At 39.6% G+C, this 16,369-nt stretch overlaps 1 protein-coding gene across 3 annotated transcripts in view; it reads right to left on the bottom strand.

Moving 5' to 3' along the window:
* LOC142059951 (glypican-5-like) overlaps nt 1-16,369 on the bottom strand; it is a 390,210-nt gene that overhangs the window by 98,932 nt on the left and 274,909 nt on the right. For all 3 annotated transcript variants that reach the window (XM_075099332.1, XM_075099330.1, XM_075099331.1), the window contains one exon: nt 181-331. In XM_075099332.1, the coding sequence (XP_074955433.1) occupies nt 181-331 (151 nt within the window). The remainder of the gene's footprint in view (nt 1-180; nt 332-16,369) is intronic.

Raw genomic sequence — 16,369 nt, 5'->3', positions numbered from 1 at the left:
TGGGTTACTCTCTGTATAATTCTATTTTTATTGCAGCTCTTCACAGATTAAGATTTGAATCCTTTTAATTTAGTAGGATTTTGACAGTAATTCAAGCAGTGCAAGTCTTAGCTCTGTCCACCTAATTGTGACATTTATGAATTTCTAAGCTCTGTGTGTGCCTATAGAAACTGTATTTACCTGCTGTGTGAATCCCGTCACCAGATCCTTGACAGCCATCCTCATCATCACAATCCCCGCTTGACTCCATCTCTTCACTTCTTCCACCCCCACTGCCAGCATCTCGGGAAGCCCATCTTTCCAGTTTCAATTTTGCCTTCTCAGCATCCAGCTAGAAGAAGCAAAAAACCAACAATAGAACATTTACACAGTTCCTACCTCTGGTGACCAAGCTGCATTTATAAAGTAACAAGCACTTTCTCATTCATTTTCAAGAACTGCTCCTCAATTTGGAGGTTTCTTCTGGCAGTGACATCCAAATACTTTGGAATAACAGACTATACCGTCAAATTTTCTCCACCACAGATGACCAGGGACACTTATCATCAAACTTTTAATTGAAAACACCATATCTACCAATATCATCACAGGGAGCTCTGGTCCTTTTCCTCTTGCATACCACAGTTTGGAGATCACTGGTTAATGAAGGTACGCTCTGCCAGCTGTCTGAACATTTATTTTGGGTTATTTACAACTGAAGACCACAATATACTTGACAACCTTTGCAGAGTTGAGGGTATTTGCTACTTTTCATTATGGACTTGGAAACCTTGGCCCCTGGATATGACTTTTAAGATGGTGTCTTTTAAGATGCCCGTACCAATTGCAAGAGGTTCATTACAATTCACTTGAAATTTAATTCCTGGACTAGGTATAGAATAATAAAGCCTTTTCTAAAATAAGTCTAAATGCATCATACTAGGTCACGCTTGCTGTAACAACATATCTATTCCCCAAACTCATCTTTTTGACCTTTAGATAACTCTTTCTCCTTCTGCCACAAAGAACAGTTGCCTACTATTAGTGCTGTGGGAATAAATGTTTTTTCAGTTCACTGGTAGTTCAAAAAAATGAAAAATACCATTTCATTTTCAGTGAATCTAGACCCAGACTATCCAGGGAACAAGAGCAGCACTATTTGGGAAGAAATTAAGTAACTGTCTTAGACTAATACATTCGGGCATTTGTCAAGGAAGGATGGTTCAGGAGAAACTTGAACCTGTCTCCAGCACCTGAAAGGAGCACCTGCTCACTGAGCTACACAGCACCTCTCCTGTTGGAGCTGTGCCATTTTTGTACACCTTTCAGAATTAAGGTGCTCCACATTACTCAGTGACCACCCTCCTCAACAGCTTGTACTTATTGTTGCTAGTGCAAAGGATGCTTCAGGGTATTAGAGAAGGTGGGGCAGCTTCTGCAGACAGAAGCCCCAACAGCTCAGCTTCCCCTACAGCCCAGTGATAGGGAAACACCCTGACTCAGAGTGGATTTCATCACAGCCTGGCTAAGTTGCCCTAGTTGTTACCGAGCTTCCATTCCCCCATACCATCACCCCCATTTTGTGAGTGAATACCAATTTCTTTTCTGAATCTTGTTGGAAAATTACATTGGGGGGTGTTGGTTTGGTTTTCAGGTGATGGAAAGAGCCATTCCCGTATTTCTGATTGCTTCCTTCTTGTAGCTGAAACTCAACCTAAAATGTATATGGACATGGCTTTGAAAGGCAGCACCCTGTTTGTCCCCTTTTCAGTTACAAAAACCGTGTTCATGTTAGGTCTGCTTGTATGGTATGATGAGGTACGATTAGGACCTGATATTCCAGTTATGTGGAAATATTTTAACCAAATGGAAAGACTTCGTAATGCTTCTCGAAGCTGGTCAGATTTTGGATCTATCCAATATCCTTCATCACAAGTCTCTTCCCCCCCCCGCCCCGAGTACAGCAGATCCATTTTAGGCTTTGAGATCTGCTTTACCCAGAGAACTGTGATTATTCTTGGTACTGAGCAAAATATATTTTGAAATGTAGCTACTTTGAAGATCAAAACACATTTCACTCTAAAGAGGAGGTGGGCTGGGAACTGGGAGAGGAACTGGAGCACAGGGCTAATACAACTGTATTAACTAGGTTGAAAGGATGATGACGGATGCAGCAATTTCTCTGTAGTGGGAAGCTTTGTGTGATAGTCTCCTTCTTCAGATACTGTGAGCTGCCATCCTCCACTCTGGGGCTGACAAATGCTTGGATCAGTGCAGCAGAGATTTCTTTCTACGGAACAACAGATGCCAACTTCTATATGGCAGAACTCAGGAAATGTTTCACCCTTTCACTGAAAAGATCTGTTTGCTCATTCTGAAGACACAAATAACTTCACACTGCAGTGGGATCATCAGTAAGTGGGAGGAGAGGGTATGGACTCTAGTGGGGAAGTGCATTAAACACTCTCTAATTGTCACTGTGTGACTGTTTTTTATAAACAAGTTGCTTATTGTTGAGCTTCATTATTCACAGGCATAAAGACTGATGTAATGGCAATCGAACACAATATTTTTTTAAACAATTGGAAAAATTTGCCTATGAAGGAGAAGGATAACTCAGTTCTTTCACAGATTTATTGTGTCCTGACCATATTAGAGAAGGCTCATTCATTCTTAGTTATAATCCTTCAGAATGAAAAGAAATGGCTAAGTAGTGTACAGAACAGACACAAAATTTAATAAAGGCTTTTAATGACTGTTTGCCAGTCAAAGCAGAAATGTTTACTGCTTGTTAAGGTACTCATTCTTTTCAAAAATTTGATTTAATTCAGTGCCCATGGCTCAATCCTGACCTCTGCTCAAAACACGTAAATACTTGAACCAAATGTGCACCACCTTCTTGGACAAAGACCAAGAAACAGGCTCAGCTTTTCAACATGGTGCACTGCAGCATTTTACAGACTTCTGAGTTCTTAGTGCCTTCACTACAAAAAAGAGATTAGCTGTCACCCAGATCTGCATCTCCTGCCCATATTAATGAAGGTGCACCTCGGTCTTTCTTGACTTGCCAGTAGATAGTGCCACCAAATTACACAGAACCCTTATATACAGGTTCAACATTACCACTTAAAGTTAACTCAGGTGTGACCTACCAACCCTTTTCACCTTGTATACCCTCTCCTAACCTCTTCCAATGACTTTTCCCTCTGTGGCTACCATTCATCTAGAACGGTGGACCAGAGTCCAACTTTGTGCGGACATAATGGTTTTTCTATAAATAAACCCATTCCGGTAGATGAAATCATGTAGGCACTTCAGTGAGGAGCTCCACCCACACCGTGCAGCCCTGCTGAGAAGGCAATGACACCATTGCATTGAGACTTGTGACGTAGCACCCTTCTCTTTTCCAAATTTTGAAGGAACACTTGTCCTCTGGCCACTGCCACATGACTTCAGCGAGGTCACTGTTTTAGTGCGATAGCAAAGCTTATGCCAGCATATCTCCACCTCCTTTTTTCATAGAATCATAGAAACCTTTCTCAAAGGTCTCAGACTGCACTGAAATACCACTGACTGCATCAGGATGGACTAGGATGGTGGAGCTTTAAAAGAAGATCATAATGAAAGACATTAACCTTCACTTTTTATTAAGCTCTGCTAGGTCCAGAAGATGAGTGTGGACAGAGAATGCCTGTAATGCTTTGTGGCTAGGGGACTGAGAGGTGTCCAGTAGCAGAGCTGGAGGTCATATAAAGGTTCCAGGCATCTTCAGAGACAGCCATGATCCATTAAAAAGCCTGAATAATTCTCCTAGCTGCTGCCACCAATCAATAAAACTTTCTGCTTCCCCACAGATGGCTGCAGAGCGAATCACAGTCCCTTGCCCATATTTAAAACTGGAGATCAGAGACTGGAGTCAGTCATGGTATTTCTGTTATTGTTTAAAATCCACTCTTAAACAAGCCTTACTTTGCTGACCTATACTCTGGCTGCTGATGCATAATGCCAACCCGCCACCTCTGGCAACTCTGCACAATAGTTCTAGCCTGGTAGTGCAGTGTCTCGATGCTGAGAATTGATGCTTTGGTTAAACAATTGGAATGGATTTCAGGCTGGACACTAGAGCTTGTACAATTTCCTTCACAAAGCAGAAGTTATTTGCAGCCTAAGATTCTAGAAAATACTGGAATCTTAACAGCTTAACTCTTCACGCTTTTGCCACATCTGAAAGACCTGGGTTTTTTTCCCCTCATGAAAAGCTTATATAAATGGATCAATAAGATTTGTACAGCCCAATTGAAAACTGACTCAAATCAGGAACTTTCCCAACAGCAACAGGCTTTGGATCAGGTTCATAAACCTCTAAAGGGTTTTTGAGAAACTATGTAGTCTTTCTGTGGGAAAGCTTTAGTATTTATATCTGATTCAGCTGAAAGGTAAAAAATCATGTATTACTATTCAACCCTGAGTCAGATATAGATGACTCTCCTCATGCATTTTATTTATTCCAGAAAGGTTCCAACCTTAAGTGACATTAAAAAAAAAAAGTTCTGCTGACATATGTTTTTGTGGAGAAGAAGGAAGTCATATGAGAATGGTTGCTGTCTTTCTCCCCTATTAATACTTGATGATGTAGTGCACACGTTCCCGGTCACATAAAACAGTCCTTTAGACTGGAGAGGCATCAAAGAGTATGTGACACACAACCCCTGAGCTTTCTATGATGAGTCTAACCCTAATTTTCACTCTGACTGCAGGTGTGTTAGAATATAGATTTATTCTCATGGTTTTTCATGAAGGCATGTTCCAGTTGAATACTTCCACACATTAATTAAATAATAACTCTTTAGCTCCATGAAAACTGTTCGATAAAAGTACCAATTTCAATCCGTTTCATTGATTAGTCTATTTTCTGAGGGGTCATAGATGCATGTATATCTGAGGGGATGACTCCAAGCTGTAGGACAATAAATTCATTTCATCAGAAAATAGGTTTTAAAATTATATTTTGTACCACAGTTTCAGACTTTTCAGGTCAGTGAACACAACAATGAAAATCTAAGAGAATACACTTTCTGAATAAAGCCACTTAAAAGTTGTGTGCTTGGAATATTCAGAGACAAATCCCATAAAAAAATTGTTTCCTGAGGGATTTGTTAATTAGTTTTCTATATGACGGATTGCAGTGTGAGTGCTGTTCCTCTCTGAAGAGACAGATCTGAGGTGAAATCTGACTTCTGTCCACTCATCATGTAAGCACAAGTATCTTACTTGCTGGTGTTTTCACAGTGATCAAAAAATGGCTGATTATATACTGCATTTAGAAATTGTAAGCTAAGCATGATCTTTTCTCTAGGTACTAACAAGCAGTTGCCTTTTCAAAAGTGCTTTAGTGACATAAATATGATTTGCAGAGACAAAGCATTTTGCCAGCTTATGCAAAAATAATGTACAAAGCCTAATCTTGAAAAGAGTCATAAATGACTCAATCCTTCCATTCATTTTTTTTAAAATAAAAAAGTCCTTTCTAAACCATTATTAGGTCAGAAATGACTACAACTGAAAAAGACAATGCAGCTTTGTTTTTAGCCTATTATGTACATTTTTTGTGAGGGACTGACATATTGCTTTAGGCATAAAGCTGCATTTTACTGGTGCCTTGCGACTGAGCAGATGTTCTGTCATTTCACAAAACAATAGCAACATAACAAATTTTAGACATAACTGCCATATATATGTTTATTCCAAGTGGGTCCTCTCCTTTGAGATAACATTTATGGTTAATTTTCCTCCACATATGCTCTTAGCTCCTTTTTAAAAACATTTGGAAGTTACTTTTGCTTTTTCTTTTCACATTTATCTAGCATTCATATATTACAACACAAATAAGCAAAATGAACTTATTTGTCTTCAATTTTGTCACACATTTTCTTTGGTTTGTTCTTCCTTTGTCTCTATTTCACAGAAATCCAAAAGGCCCAATGCATTATCCCCTTCAAGTTTCTTCAGAAAGTAGTACAACTCAGGGAGGTAGTACCACTCAACTCTTAAATCCTTTTTTTAGCTGAAGAAAACAGACATCTAACCTTCTGCAGCAACTGACACCCCAGAAGGTTTCCTTCTGCTCTATTTATTCAGGTACTTACAATAACCTTTGCATAACACATCTTGCTTTACAAGTCACCTGTACAATATTAGAATAATTTAACTGAACAGCTATACATAATTTATGCAACATGGTTAAGGGCTGACAATAGTTTTAGAATTCTATTCACATCTCTCCTGACCAGACCTTTTAGAACTAGGGAACTCACCGATATTGGTAGATTCCTTTGTTTCATGCTTTTCTCTCTAGCCTAAGTACCTTGTATTTACTTATGCTGACATTTGTATCTCTTGTCTATGCCACTGCTCCTGGTATACGTACGTATACATACAAACTGAATGGGAATGGCTCTCTTCAAGCACATGGAAACATGCAGAGCACAGGTCTCGGACTGTGTGTGCCCACAAAGGGGGAACTGACAGCCTTCTCTCCTCTGCTCCCCTAGCATATCACCACTTGAGCTATACATAGCATTTTGGAGGTTCTTTTTCCCTTTCTGATATTTTTTTTTTCAGTTTCTTTTGGTTTGTTTCACCACCAAGTTTCTCAGGTTGCCTGGAAGCACTTCCATAGCTGAAATGGCCCATGCCTAGAATAACAGTGACAGTGTTATTCTAACCTGTACCTATGCATGCATCTCTCCTTCTGCATTTGTTCATTATATTGCAGCTCTCCAGTGAGCCAGTTTACAGATAAATATCACAACTTTCTGGCTGAGGTTATCTTGCAAAGATGATGCAGAATATACACTGAATGACGAGTGTGATTCTGAGTACTCTCATCCAAATGTTGAAGGAACTGCTGCCCCCCTGCTCCCGGCCCCCTGTCCTAGATCCACTTTTCCCAGGTCCACAAACTTGGAGGCAAAAGCCCTCAACTGCGACAGCAGTCCCCATTGCCCCGTGGCTGTTCTTCATCTCCTCAGGGGGAAGGGCAGAGGCCTGGCAGAACAGGGTCACAAGACCCAGCGGTAAGAACACAGTGGCCTAAGGATTCCTTAGGATCACTATATGTTGTGGGGGAAATAACATACCTGCTTCGAATGTGTTTTACATATTGTTTTTCATATTCTGCTTCATTCTAGAATTGTTTTGTTAAAAATATTTTAATTATTTGACGAACTCTCCTACCGTGTTTCTGAGCACCTTCATACAAGCTGTGCATCTTTTGGGAAGGTTAGGACTTGCTTTCTGACTTTATCCACCTTTCTCAAGCTAAACAGCCGATGTAATTGGTGTGTTTATTTATTTTATCCCATTAAATCACTAAACTACTCCTTTCTGAAACAGCATCTCTATTCCTACAATGGATTTAGCTTCCTATGGTTTCTGCAGAAGTCTCCTGCAACCATTCCTTTATTTTCTATATGTAAACTTCCCTCCTATTTTTATAGCCCTAACTTCTCCACATACACTTTCCAATCCTCTGTCCTTGAGACTTTGTATTTGCGTAAGTCTGTCTTTACCTGTGATTATATTTTGTTCTCCTGCTTTATACAGATTGAACTGTTACCCTCTTCCTCGTATTTGTATGGCCAGATGACACACTAGATACTTAAGGATCCGCACTTTTGTTTGTCTTTGAATAATTTTCTTTTCCCTTCCGTGTCCGTCCTCTAACCTGGCTGTTTCTTCTGACTTCCTGTGTACTCCACTGCAGATCCATACTCTACAGTAGAGAAGCTAAAAGCAATTATTTCTCTCTCAGTTGATTACAAATATAATAGAATTATTTCAGCAGGAATCTAAGATGGTTTTTGGAGATTCACCTTGTTATAATGCAGGATTAATGCTTCTGGTTTTGATGTTTCTGTTTTTCAGCTGCCTATTAAAGGTGAGTATATTTCCAGAAGAGTGCTAGCACTATGATCAGCTTAATATTCATTGAATTGAATTATGCAAGATACATATGGTCTCATATTTACTGATTACACTGTGAGTATCTAACAAGAATGTGCACCCACAGAATCTTGTCACTATTAGCAAAAGCTTCATAACAACAGTTTGGGTAAACTGTCACCCATAAAGCATTAATTGTGAATTATGTGAAGTGAGCACAAATAAAAAAAGATGACTTCTAGTTAATAATCTGTTTTAACTAAGCACAACAGCTGTTTAACTAGAATTAACACAATTTGATTTGAATTCAGTAAGCCAGTTGGGTCAAGGAAGCAAGCAGACACCTCTCCTTGATGTTTTATCATTGTGTCGGGCTATAACTTTTTGTATTATGTGATGCATCAAAGATCTTTCTGACCTGATATCTAGCGTGCCTAACTTAGACATATACCTCAGTTTAGTCCCTGCCACAGACACGAATTTCACCTTTAGACAGTCAGCTTAGTGTAGTCTTTTCCAAAAATAAAATCTTCTTTTTAAATTGCAGTACATGTAGTCTGAAAATAGAGCATATGGCTAAAAAACCTGTTGTGTTATATTAAGACTTTCTGCATCTTGTTAAAGTAAAAAAAAAAAAAGGTAAACAATTGTAATAAAAACGTAAGATAAACGTCTTAATTACTGGTGAAGAGTATGCAGGAATCGCTTACAAAAGATCTTTGACCCTTCAAAATAGTTCATTTTGGGGACAGTGGCTGTTTGAGACAAGAGCTTCAGAGGCAGGGTTGCCGAGAGTGTCAACGAGGTATTCAGAATGACAGTGTCACCAGTTCTTGCAATGTGGCCCCTTGCAAGAAAAAGGTGGGCTGCAACATCTCCAGAAATGCATGCACGCCATCCGTGCACATATTAGATGGATGAGAGTGATATCACTAGTGGGAGCTGCACTTGGTTTTTGTAATAATCGCAATAATGCACTAGACCAGAAGGCATGATACTCTGCAAGGGTAAGTGGCTGGGAGATGAACACGCCATGTCGCTGCCACACTGAGATACCAAGGCATGATGCCAGACCTGGCAAGTGTTGCCTCCTGTGCTTTCACAAATGAGTCTGTCCTACTTTGCTTACAACACTACTTCTCCATACTTGGAAAGGAAGAGCTCTAAGTGAGATAACTTTTGCAGGGGGTTAATAAAATGACCAGAAAGAACGAAGAGTCTTCTCTGGAAGACCATGGCTTGCTTTTCGTAACACAAAGATGACTGGGAGAATATGATTATTGTCTATAAATGTATTTAGGTTTCCCCTTAAAAGTGGAGAGACCTCTGAGGATAAAACTAGCATGAAAATAAAAAGAGGGAAACCAAGCTTTTTAACTATCAGAGTTATGAGTTTTGGGAGCAGCCTCCCAAGAGGAAGATGGGGACAAAAATTTTCAAGCGTTTGTAAGACCTGGCTGAAGAAATTTACCAATAACGTTGCCTGTGATATCAATAAGCTAAATGTGATATTTCAGGAGGTCTCTTCCAGACTTCCATCTTCTGTCTCTATGCTCTGCTACTTTCTAATATTAGAAAATTGATTTGTAAAATCAAAATCACAAACCAGAACCGCTCCCACAAGCCATTAGGAGTGTTATTTCCTTGCTTGTCTGATTTCTATATAGGAAAATTGTGTCCACATACCAAATTATGTCCATTCTTTCCTCTAGGCTAAGAACGAAGCCTGTTAGCTGTGCCTGAAGACAAAATGTGGCTCAAAAAACGTATTAATTATTGCTGGGGCTTAATGTGGTTTACAAATGTCCTCTTTAACTAGGAGCTCTGATTCATCAGGTTTTGGACTTCTAATAATAGCCAACAACCTTCTGTCTGATCAGACTTGGGAAGTGTGAAATGAGAAGTGCCTGCAATCAGGAGGCTGGTTGCACTCCATCAGCCCTTGAACAGCACCCTTCTGATAAGCTGCATGTTTTTATGGGTTAAGTGAGTAAACAGTGGCCAATCTAAATTGTCTAAGGAACAGAGCCAACCTTTGTCCTTGCTTTGTACTCAGGCAGCAATTACCTTTTTTATTTGCTGATGGAAATGTTCGTGACATGCTCCAGTGCATATTAATTCTGTTTCATGTTCTTGGATAATTATCTGTTTTCAAGCTCTATGTTGGTGAAGATCATTTTCATAGTATGAGAAGTTTGACATTTCATCGGTAAGACTTGTTAACAATCAAAGCTTCTCATTATTTGGTAGTGCCAAAGGACCCAGGCTTTGGATTTGATGTTCCATGTTAAAACATGACAGAAGCAGTGGTCTGTTTAGTCTCCTCCATACTAAATCCCAGCAACTGAGCACTAAAACACAATATGGAACAAAATATGGAAAATATGGTAAGAAGATGGATAATGACGTTTGTCATCCATTTAACGTGTACTGATGTTGGGAGATAAATCACAAATTACTTATTATGTAAGCTAACTAGCTTTAATAACACTGCAACCCAAACCCACATTTAAAAACAATCACACTGTCGCAGTGCCACCAGACTTCTCTGAAATCTTGAATATCACATTTCTAAATGTGTTATATTACTGAGAAGGTGCCATATATATATGGAAAAAGAAAGGATCAGAGCCCATGCTGCTATGAATCAGCAAACTGAATTCTGTGGAGCTGCTCCAATTTGTTCCACATGAAAGGCCAACCCACATTTTTTTTTGTTGGGGAAAGCGTGGTGTTGTAATGAAACAGACAAATGCATTTCATGTTGCATGAGTGTGACATAAGAAAAGATTCTCTCTTTCCAGGTGTACTCACATGGTTTCATGTTAACATCTGAGGACATGTGATTGAGTGTTTTTGCTAAGTCATTTTTATTTAAAAAGGGACGAAGAAAGAAGAACAGGTATTTCTGCAAGCAGCAGCTGCCACTGCAGCCTTTTTTCTATGCTTTCCTTTTCATTGGAGGCTTTCCATGGAGGTTCTCTGATGTTTTGCAGTGACTGAGTTCACAAGACAGTGTTTTTACCAGTGAGCCTCTCTCCTCTCCTCACAGAGCTCAGGATCTGTTAAATTTGGTTAAAATTGGCTAAAGGGTTAAAAAGAGATGGAGGGAGTGGCAAGGCTGACAGGCAGGGACACAGAAGAGCAGTTATATAAGCTGTGTTTGTTTATGAAACCAGGTTAAAATGCAACGTAAGGGCAAACAACCAACCAGCCTTGGCAGATGACTAGTAAAATTTCTGGAGAGCAGGAAGAGTTGCTTTGCCTGACAGTAGCTTTGCCTTTCCCCTCGTGGGTTAAAATTCTGTTCAGGCTTGGAACAGGCACAGTAAGTGGAAAAAGGTCAATGGATCGATCTTTGTGGACTATCATCTGCTCCTATTGCCTTCTCAAAAGCCACTAACTAGATAATCTGATCACAAAGACCAAAAGCTCTCTCGTGGTGCACTAGAGAAATTGATAACCACATTTTCCTGTACTGTATATACCTGTAATTCAGGGTTGGGAACTGGCCCACATTTACCAGAGATATAAAGTGGCTTTGAAATTCTTTCTTTATATCTAATTCACACTATATAAAGGAACTGCTGTCTCCAGGGAGAGGACTGAAACATTCAGAACATTCAGGGCTCTAGACTTGTGCTACCAGCCCTTTACTGCAGAATACATTTAAGCAGTTTCAGCACATACATGTAATGCTCATTTGTCCTGTTGTTTTAAACTTACATTTTATACTTTTTATTTCAGAATGTTTTCTCTACAAGTGACAAAGTTCTCATTTAATCAATTAGAATAATTTCCACTGAAGTTTCTCCACACCATTTTTCATGTCATAAAAAATTTAGTTTTCTATTTAATTAAAATTAAAGCAATCCTTCTCTTTTCTCCAATGATGGGTCTAAATTAGATTCTACTTGTACAGCTCTGTAGGCCTTACCTAAATTTCAAGCAGTGTTAAAGAGGAGCAAAGAAAAAAGGTCAGCTGTAGTAAAGACAAGAGAGTGATCTGGACTGGAGCTCGCTTCTGTTATTGTAATGAGACCTAGTTTTGAATAGGTGAAAACCCAGCAAAATGACCCCAGAACTACCGGTCAGTGTAAAACAAAACATTCTGCTGATAATTCTCTTTCCCCCCTTCTCAGCAAGATGCTTTTGCTCCCCATTTCATTTGTATTTAATCCTTCTTGCCAGCTCCTCTTCAATGCTTGCTTGTGACCCACCCATCTCTTTTTTTTGCCTTCTCATGGAACAGCATCCTCTTTCCTGCCTAAATATGGTCATCAGTTCAGCTGAGCATGATGACTCTTGGCCACTTCTGCTTGAATGTATTATTAGGTTGTACATGTGGAAGCTCATCTTCTATTGGAGGCTTGCCCCTGTTGGACCCTTAGGAGCTCTACCCAACAGATGGTTTTCTCCTCCTTCTGTTAATTTACTTTGAAGGCCTGCAAGGACCATTCAATCATCTCACCTGTTTCTCTTCCCCGCCTTAGCTGAAGAAAGAAGCTTGCCTACTTTTTAATTTTGCTCTCCCACAGCTTTTGTACAAATCTGAATCTTTCTTTCTTCAGAGGATTCTCAGTGGAAACAAGGAGGAACCAACCCCAGTGATCTCACCACTGACCATCAGCAAGTTTCCCCACAGTCTGGGAAGTCCTACATGAGCTAGTCAGCAATACATTGTTCTAGATGAGAAATGTGGGTGGGAAAAGCTTAGACATTTTCATGGACAGGTATGTTATTGAGGGACCATTAAGATGGCTCTAGGAAAGCTCATATTCTGCTTGTAAAGCAGCCCGTGTGGGCTGCCTGCCCTGCCAGACCTGGCACACTGCTGACTCTGGCCTCCTGAGTGAGAGAAGAGATGTAAGCAGTATGAAGTGCTGGCATTTTGTGCTGGCAAATGTCCTGCTTTGCTCCCATTTAACTGTGCCCTTAAACTGCAGCAAGGACCAGTCAACACACATGGATAAGCTGTTGCTTTAAAACAAAAAGCTACAAGTGAAAGATACAGGATTTTAGAACTGACAGCAAACGCTACACCCAGACCAGCATTCCTTCCTGACAAGGAGCTACCACTGAAATGAAGAACAAGTTGTGGCACGTCTCATTTACATACCAACTCAGGAAGAGCCTTGCTTGCTGTACATTCAACCCCAGATGCATTCAAGTGTTCACATGCAGCTCTGGAAGGTACAATTATTAGTGATGACAAAGGATGATCTAAGCAAACAAAGGCAGACTCTCACGCACTTGTCTTCTCATCCTATGTGTAAGCAATCACATTACATAGCTTTGATTTGCCTTGGCCATTTTCCTAACCATGAATCATGAAATACAAGGCAGAGATGGCACAAAAAGACTACAAAGAATTTACACTTGTAGCATACCTCAGCTGCATCATGGCTTCCCCTCCTTCCCAAGAGCTCCGGCATGGCTGTGCTGAGTCCGGAGTGCTGGCCACTCTGGCAGCAGCCACACAACACTAGTGCTAACTATAACCAAAATGGAAAGTAACAGGAGTCCCTAAAGAACAACTGGCATTAACTATTATATGTGGGGGAGTTGTTTGGTCTGGGTTTTTTAAATATTTCTGAGGTAATACAGCTATATTTAGCTGTTGAAACATAACATGAAGTATATCAAGAACCCCCGCTGTGCATTTGGTCATCTGATACTAATTATGCATGAAAAAGAAGGAATCTATCTTCAGTTTGACTTCAAAGACAAGGCTATGCTTCTTACTGTCAAGAAGGTAGGACTCACAGTGATACTCTGTGATTACAACTGCAGGGGCACATACCCAGTGGGAAATCTAAGGCAGCTGGAAAGGCTCAACAACTCTAATGTTTCCTCTCTCTTTTCTCTTGCTAGTGTGTAAGTTATGGGGCAGAGTATTGCTATTTATTCAGATTACTCTGTCATCTTGAATGACTGTCTACCAAATCAAAGTCTGCTCACTGATTTCAGCAAAGGTCATCTCAAATTTTCCCTCATCAGTCCCAAGACCTTCCCATGTTGTCACAGGGGTAAACACAGACGACACTCACCAACACACTCACAGGTACACAAAGAGAATGATCCTGCAAGTCTATTTGTTTAGGAAAGTAGGGAAAAACCCATTGTGGAAATCATGGTAAGATCTACCTCCACCATAAAGCTCTCTGTTTTGCTTTATGTCCCCTTCCCCAGAGCTTTACTTGGACTTGTGTATGATTCTAAGCTCTGCAGGGACTGCCTACTCTTTTGGATTTACTACCAGGAGAGAGAATTGTTCTTAGTTGGCCCCTATTTCTTCTGTAATAAACATGATCAATCTTAATAATTAAAAGGATGTCTCCCTCCTTTTTGTACTTTCATTACCATACAGATAGTAGGGTGTGTGGGGTTTTTGTTGTTGGTTTTTTTTTTTTTCCTATGCTGCATTTTTCTTTTTAAGTCTGATCTCACCACCTCTCTGCTACAGTGTATATACATCAGACAAATAACTGCAATTTTAATAAGGGGAACAGTGCTTAATTGTGCCCATCTTATAAATTGCATTTCCTCTTACTCCCTTTCATTTGACACGCTTTAATCCAGGTAAGTCATATCATGACTACACATATTACAAAGCTGATTGTGAATATGTAAATAGCCGGTATCCTAATTCTCATTCACTTCAGACATTTTTTGTTAAAAGAGATGGCAATATGGAACCGTAATGAAGGACCTTCTTGTCAAATTTTATCTTCAAGGAGGCTTGGATTAATATGAAGCACACAGCTGAGGTATCTGTGTCTTGAAGTGCTTGAGAGACTCTTTTAATTGCCACAATCTGTTGTGCCTCTCAGATCTATTTGTGAAGGTGTTCAGCATGGTGTGTGTTTTGCTGATGAGCTATTCTTCATCTTGTAATGAAGAAATGTTTTGTCTCGTGTCAGATATTAGAGCCACTGATATGTAAATGTTTAAGAATGGGAAATGAAAGGCTGAATACTAACAAAAGAATGCAAGGAGTTATGGCAATGATTGTTAAACATCGTAAGGTGGTGTTTTATTATTATGTTTTGTTTATCTCTCTTCTGTTCATTAGCCAGGAGCCTGGAGTTTTCTTTCAACAGATCCTCTAGTCTAATACTTTCTAGATAAAGGCAGTTTATTACCACCAAGTCAACTGTGTTCCTATGGTGTATCTCCATATGTTTTATATTTTTTTTTCCTTTGCATCTACAATGGATGTTTTACATTAATGGCCTCTTTCAAAAGTTCCCATCTTTAAGATTTCTCTAAATGGTCTTGATACAGTGGAATATGCAGAAATAACTGATTATTCTGATTCTTCTTAGTATTCTATCAAAAATGGGAATTTATCTCACAATATGGGTGGAACTACCTTTGGAGCAGAAAACTTTCATAAATGGGATATTTTATATTAATAGTAAAACATACATGTGTTATCTCCACAGTAATCTAACACTTAAAATAAAGGGCCAGTGCAGAGCACACCAAGTCATGTTTACTTGCCTTGTTGTTTGTAAGGAAGGGGTAACGACTGAAGCAACCATACTGTGCTATAATTTTTATGAGATCTCCCTTCTCCCTGTTATACATCTCCCACACCCTTCTGATTAGTAATAATAGATATACACACTGGGGCTTCTCTTCAGACATTCGTCCCATCTCTTTAGTCCATCTCTGCCATGCTCCCTGAGGCTCATGTCTCCATTCCCCTCTCATTCCACACTAGGTTTAGTTCTGCCCCTTCACCTGATCTCATATAGGTACTTTATTCTCCCCAGTCTTCCTGCCTGCAAAGCCTCCATCACCGCAGTCTGCTTGTCATATCTACTCTAAGTCCTTTTATGCAGCTATTAAAGAATCCAAGTACTTGGGATGCTGATCTAAAGTTGCTGTCTTCATTAATATTTTTGTTCAGTAACTCCCTTTGTATACTGTCTTCTAAATTGAGGTGTACCTGATAGTTGGAGCATGACTTAATCTCAAAAAACTCTTTGGAAGTTAGTGCAGCTTGGGAGATCAGAACCAAACCACTCTCAGCTATTCATTTTCAAAGATCATATTAGTCAAGAATTTTTTTCAGTTCTCATTTAAGTGCCACAACAGCCAATGTAAGGTGAGGGATAATGATCTACCTCCAGAACTGTATTTAATATTTAATAACCCACGATCACTGTTTAATTTGGACCAATCCCATGGTGTATGCTGTAGAGGTCTCTCTATACTGTTCCACATCTGTTAAATACTTTAGCTATTTTAGCTTTACATTTATGTAGTTGAGATGGAGTTTAATAAAGCCTGTTAAAATCAAGAGTGTATGAGGTTATATTGGGTATTCTGAGAAAGACAGATTTAGCAAGCTTAATGGAAACCATTCACTCCTCTACTGAGATGACAGATGTTTCTCACAGTTTTGCACATTATGTTTAACTCAGTTCTTTCCATC

Source organism: Phalacrocorax aristotelis, chromosome 7 (genome assembly GCF_949628215.1).
Source record: "Phalacrocorax aristotelis chromosome 7, bGulAri2.1, whole genome shotgun sequence".
Classification (NCBI taxonomy): domain Eukaryota; kingdom Metazoa; phylum Chordata; class Aves; order Suliformes; family Phalacrocoracidae; genus Phalacrocorax; species Phalacrocorax aristotelis.
This window is presented reverse-complemented; position numbering and strand designations above follow the sequence as displayed.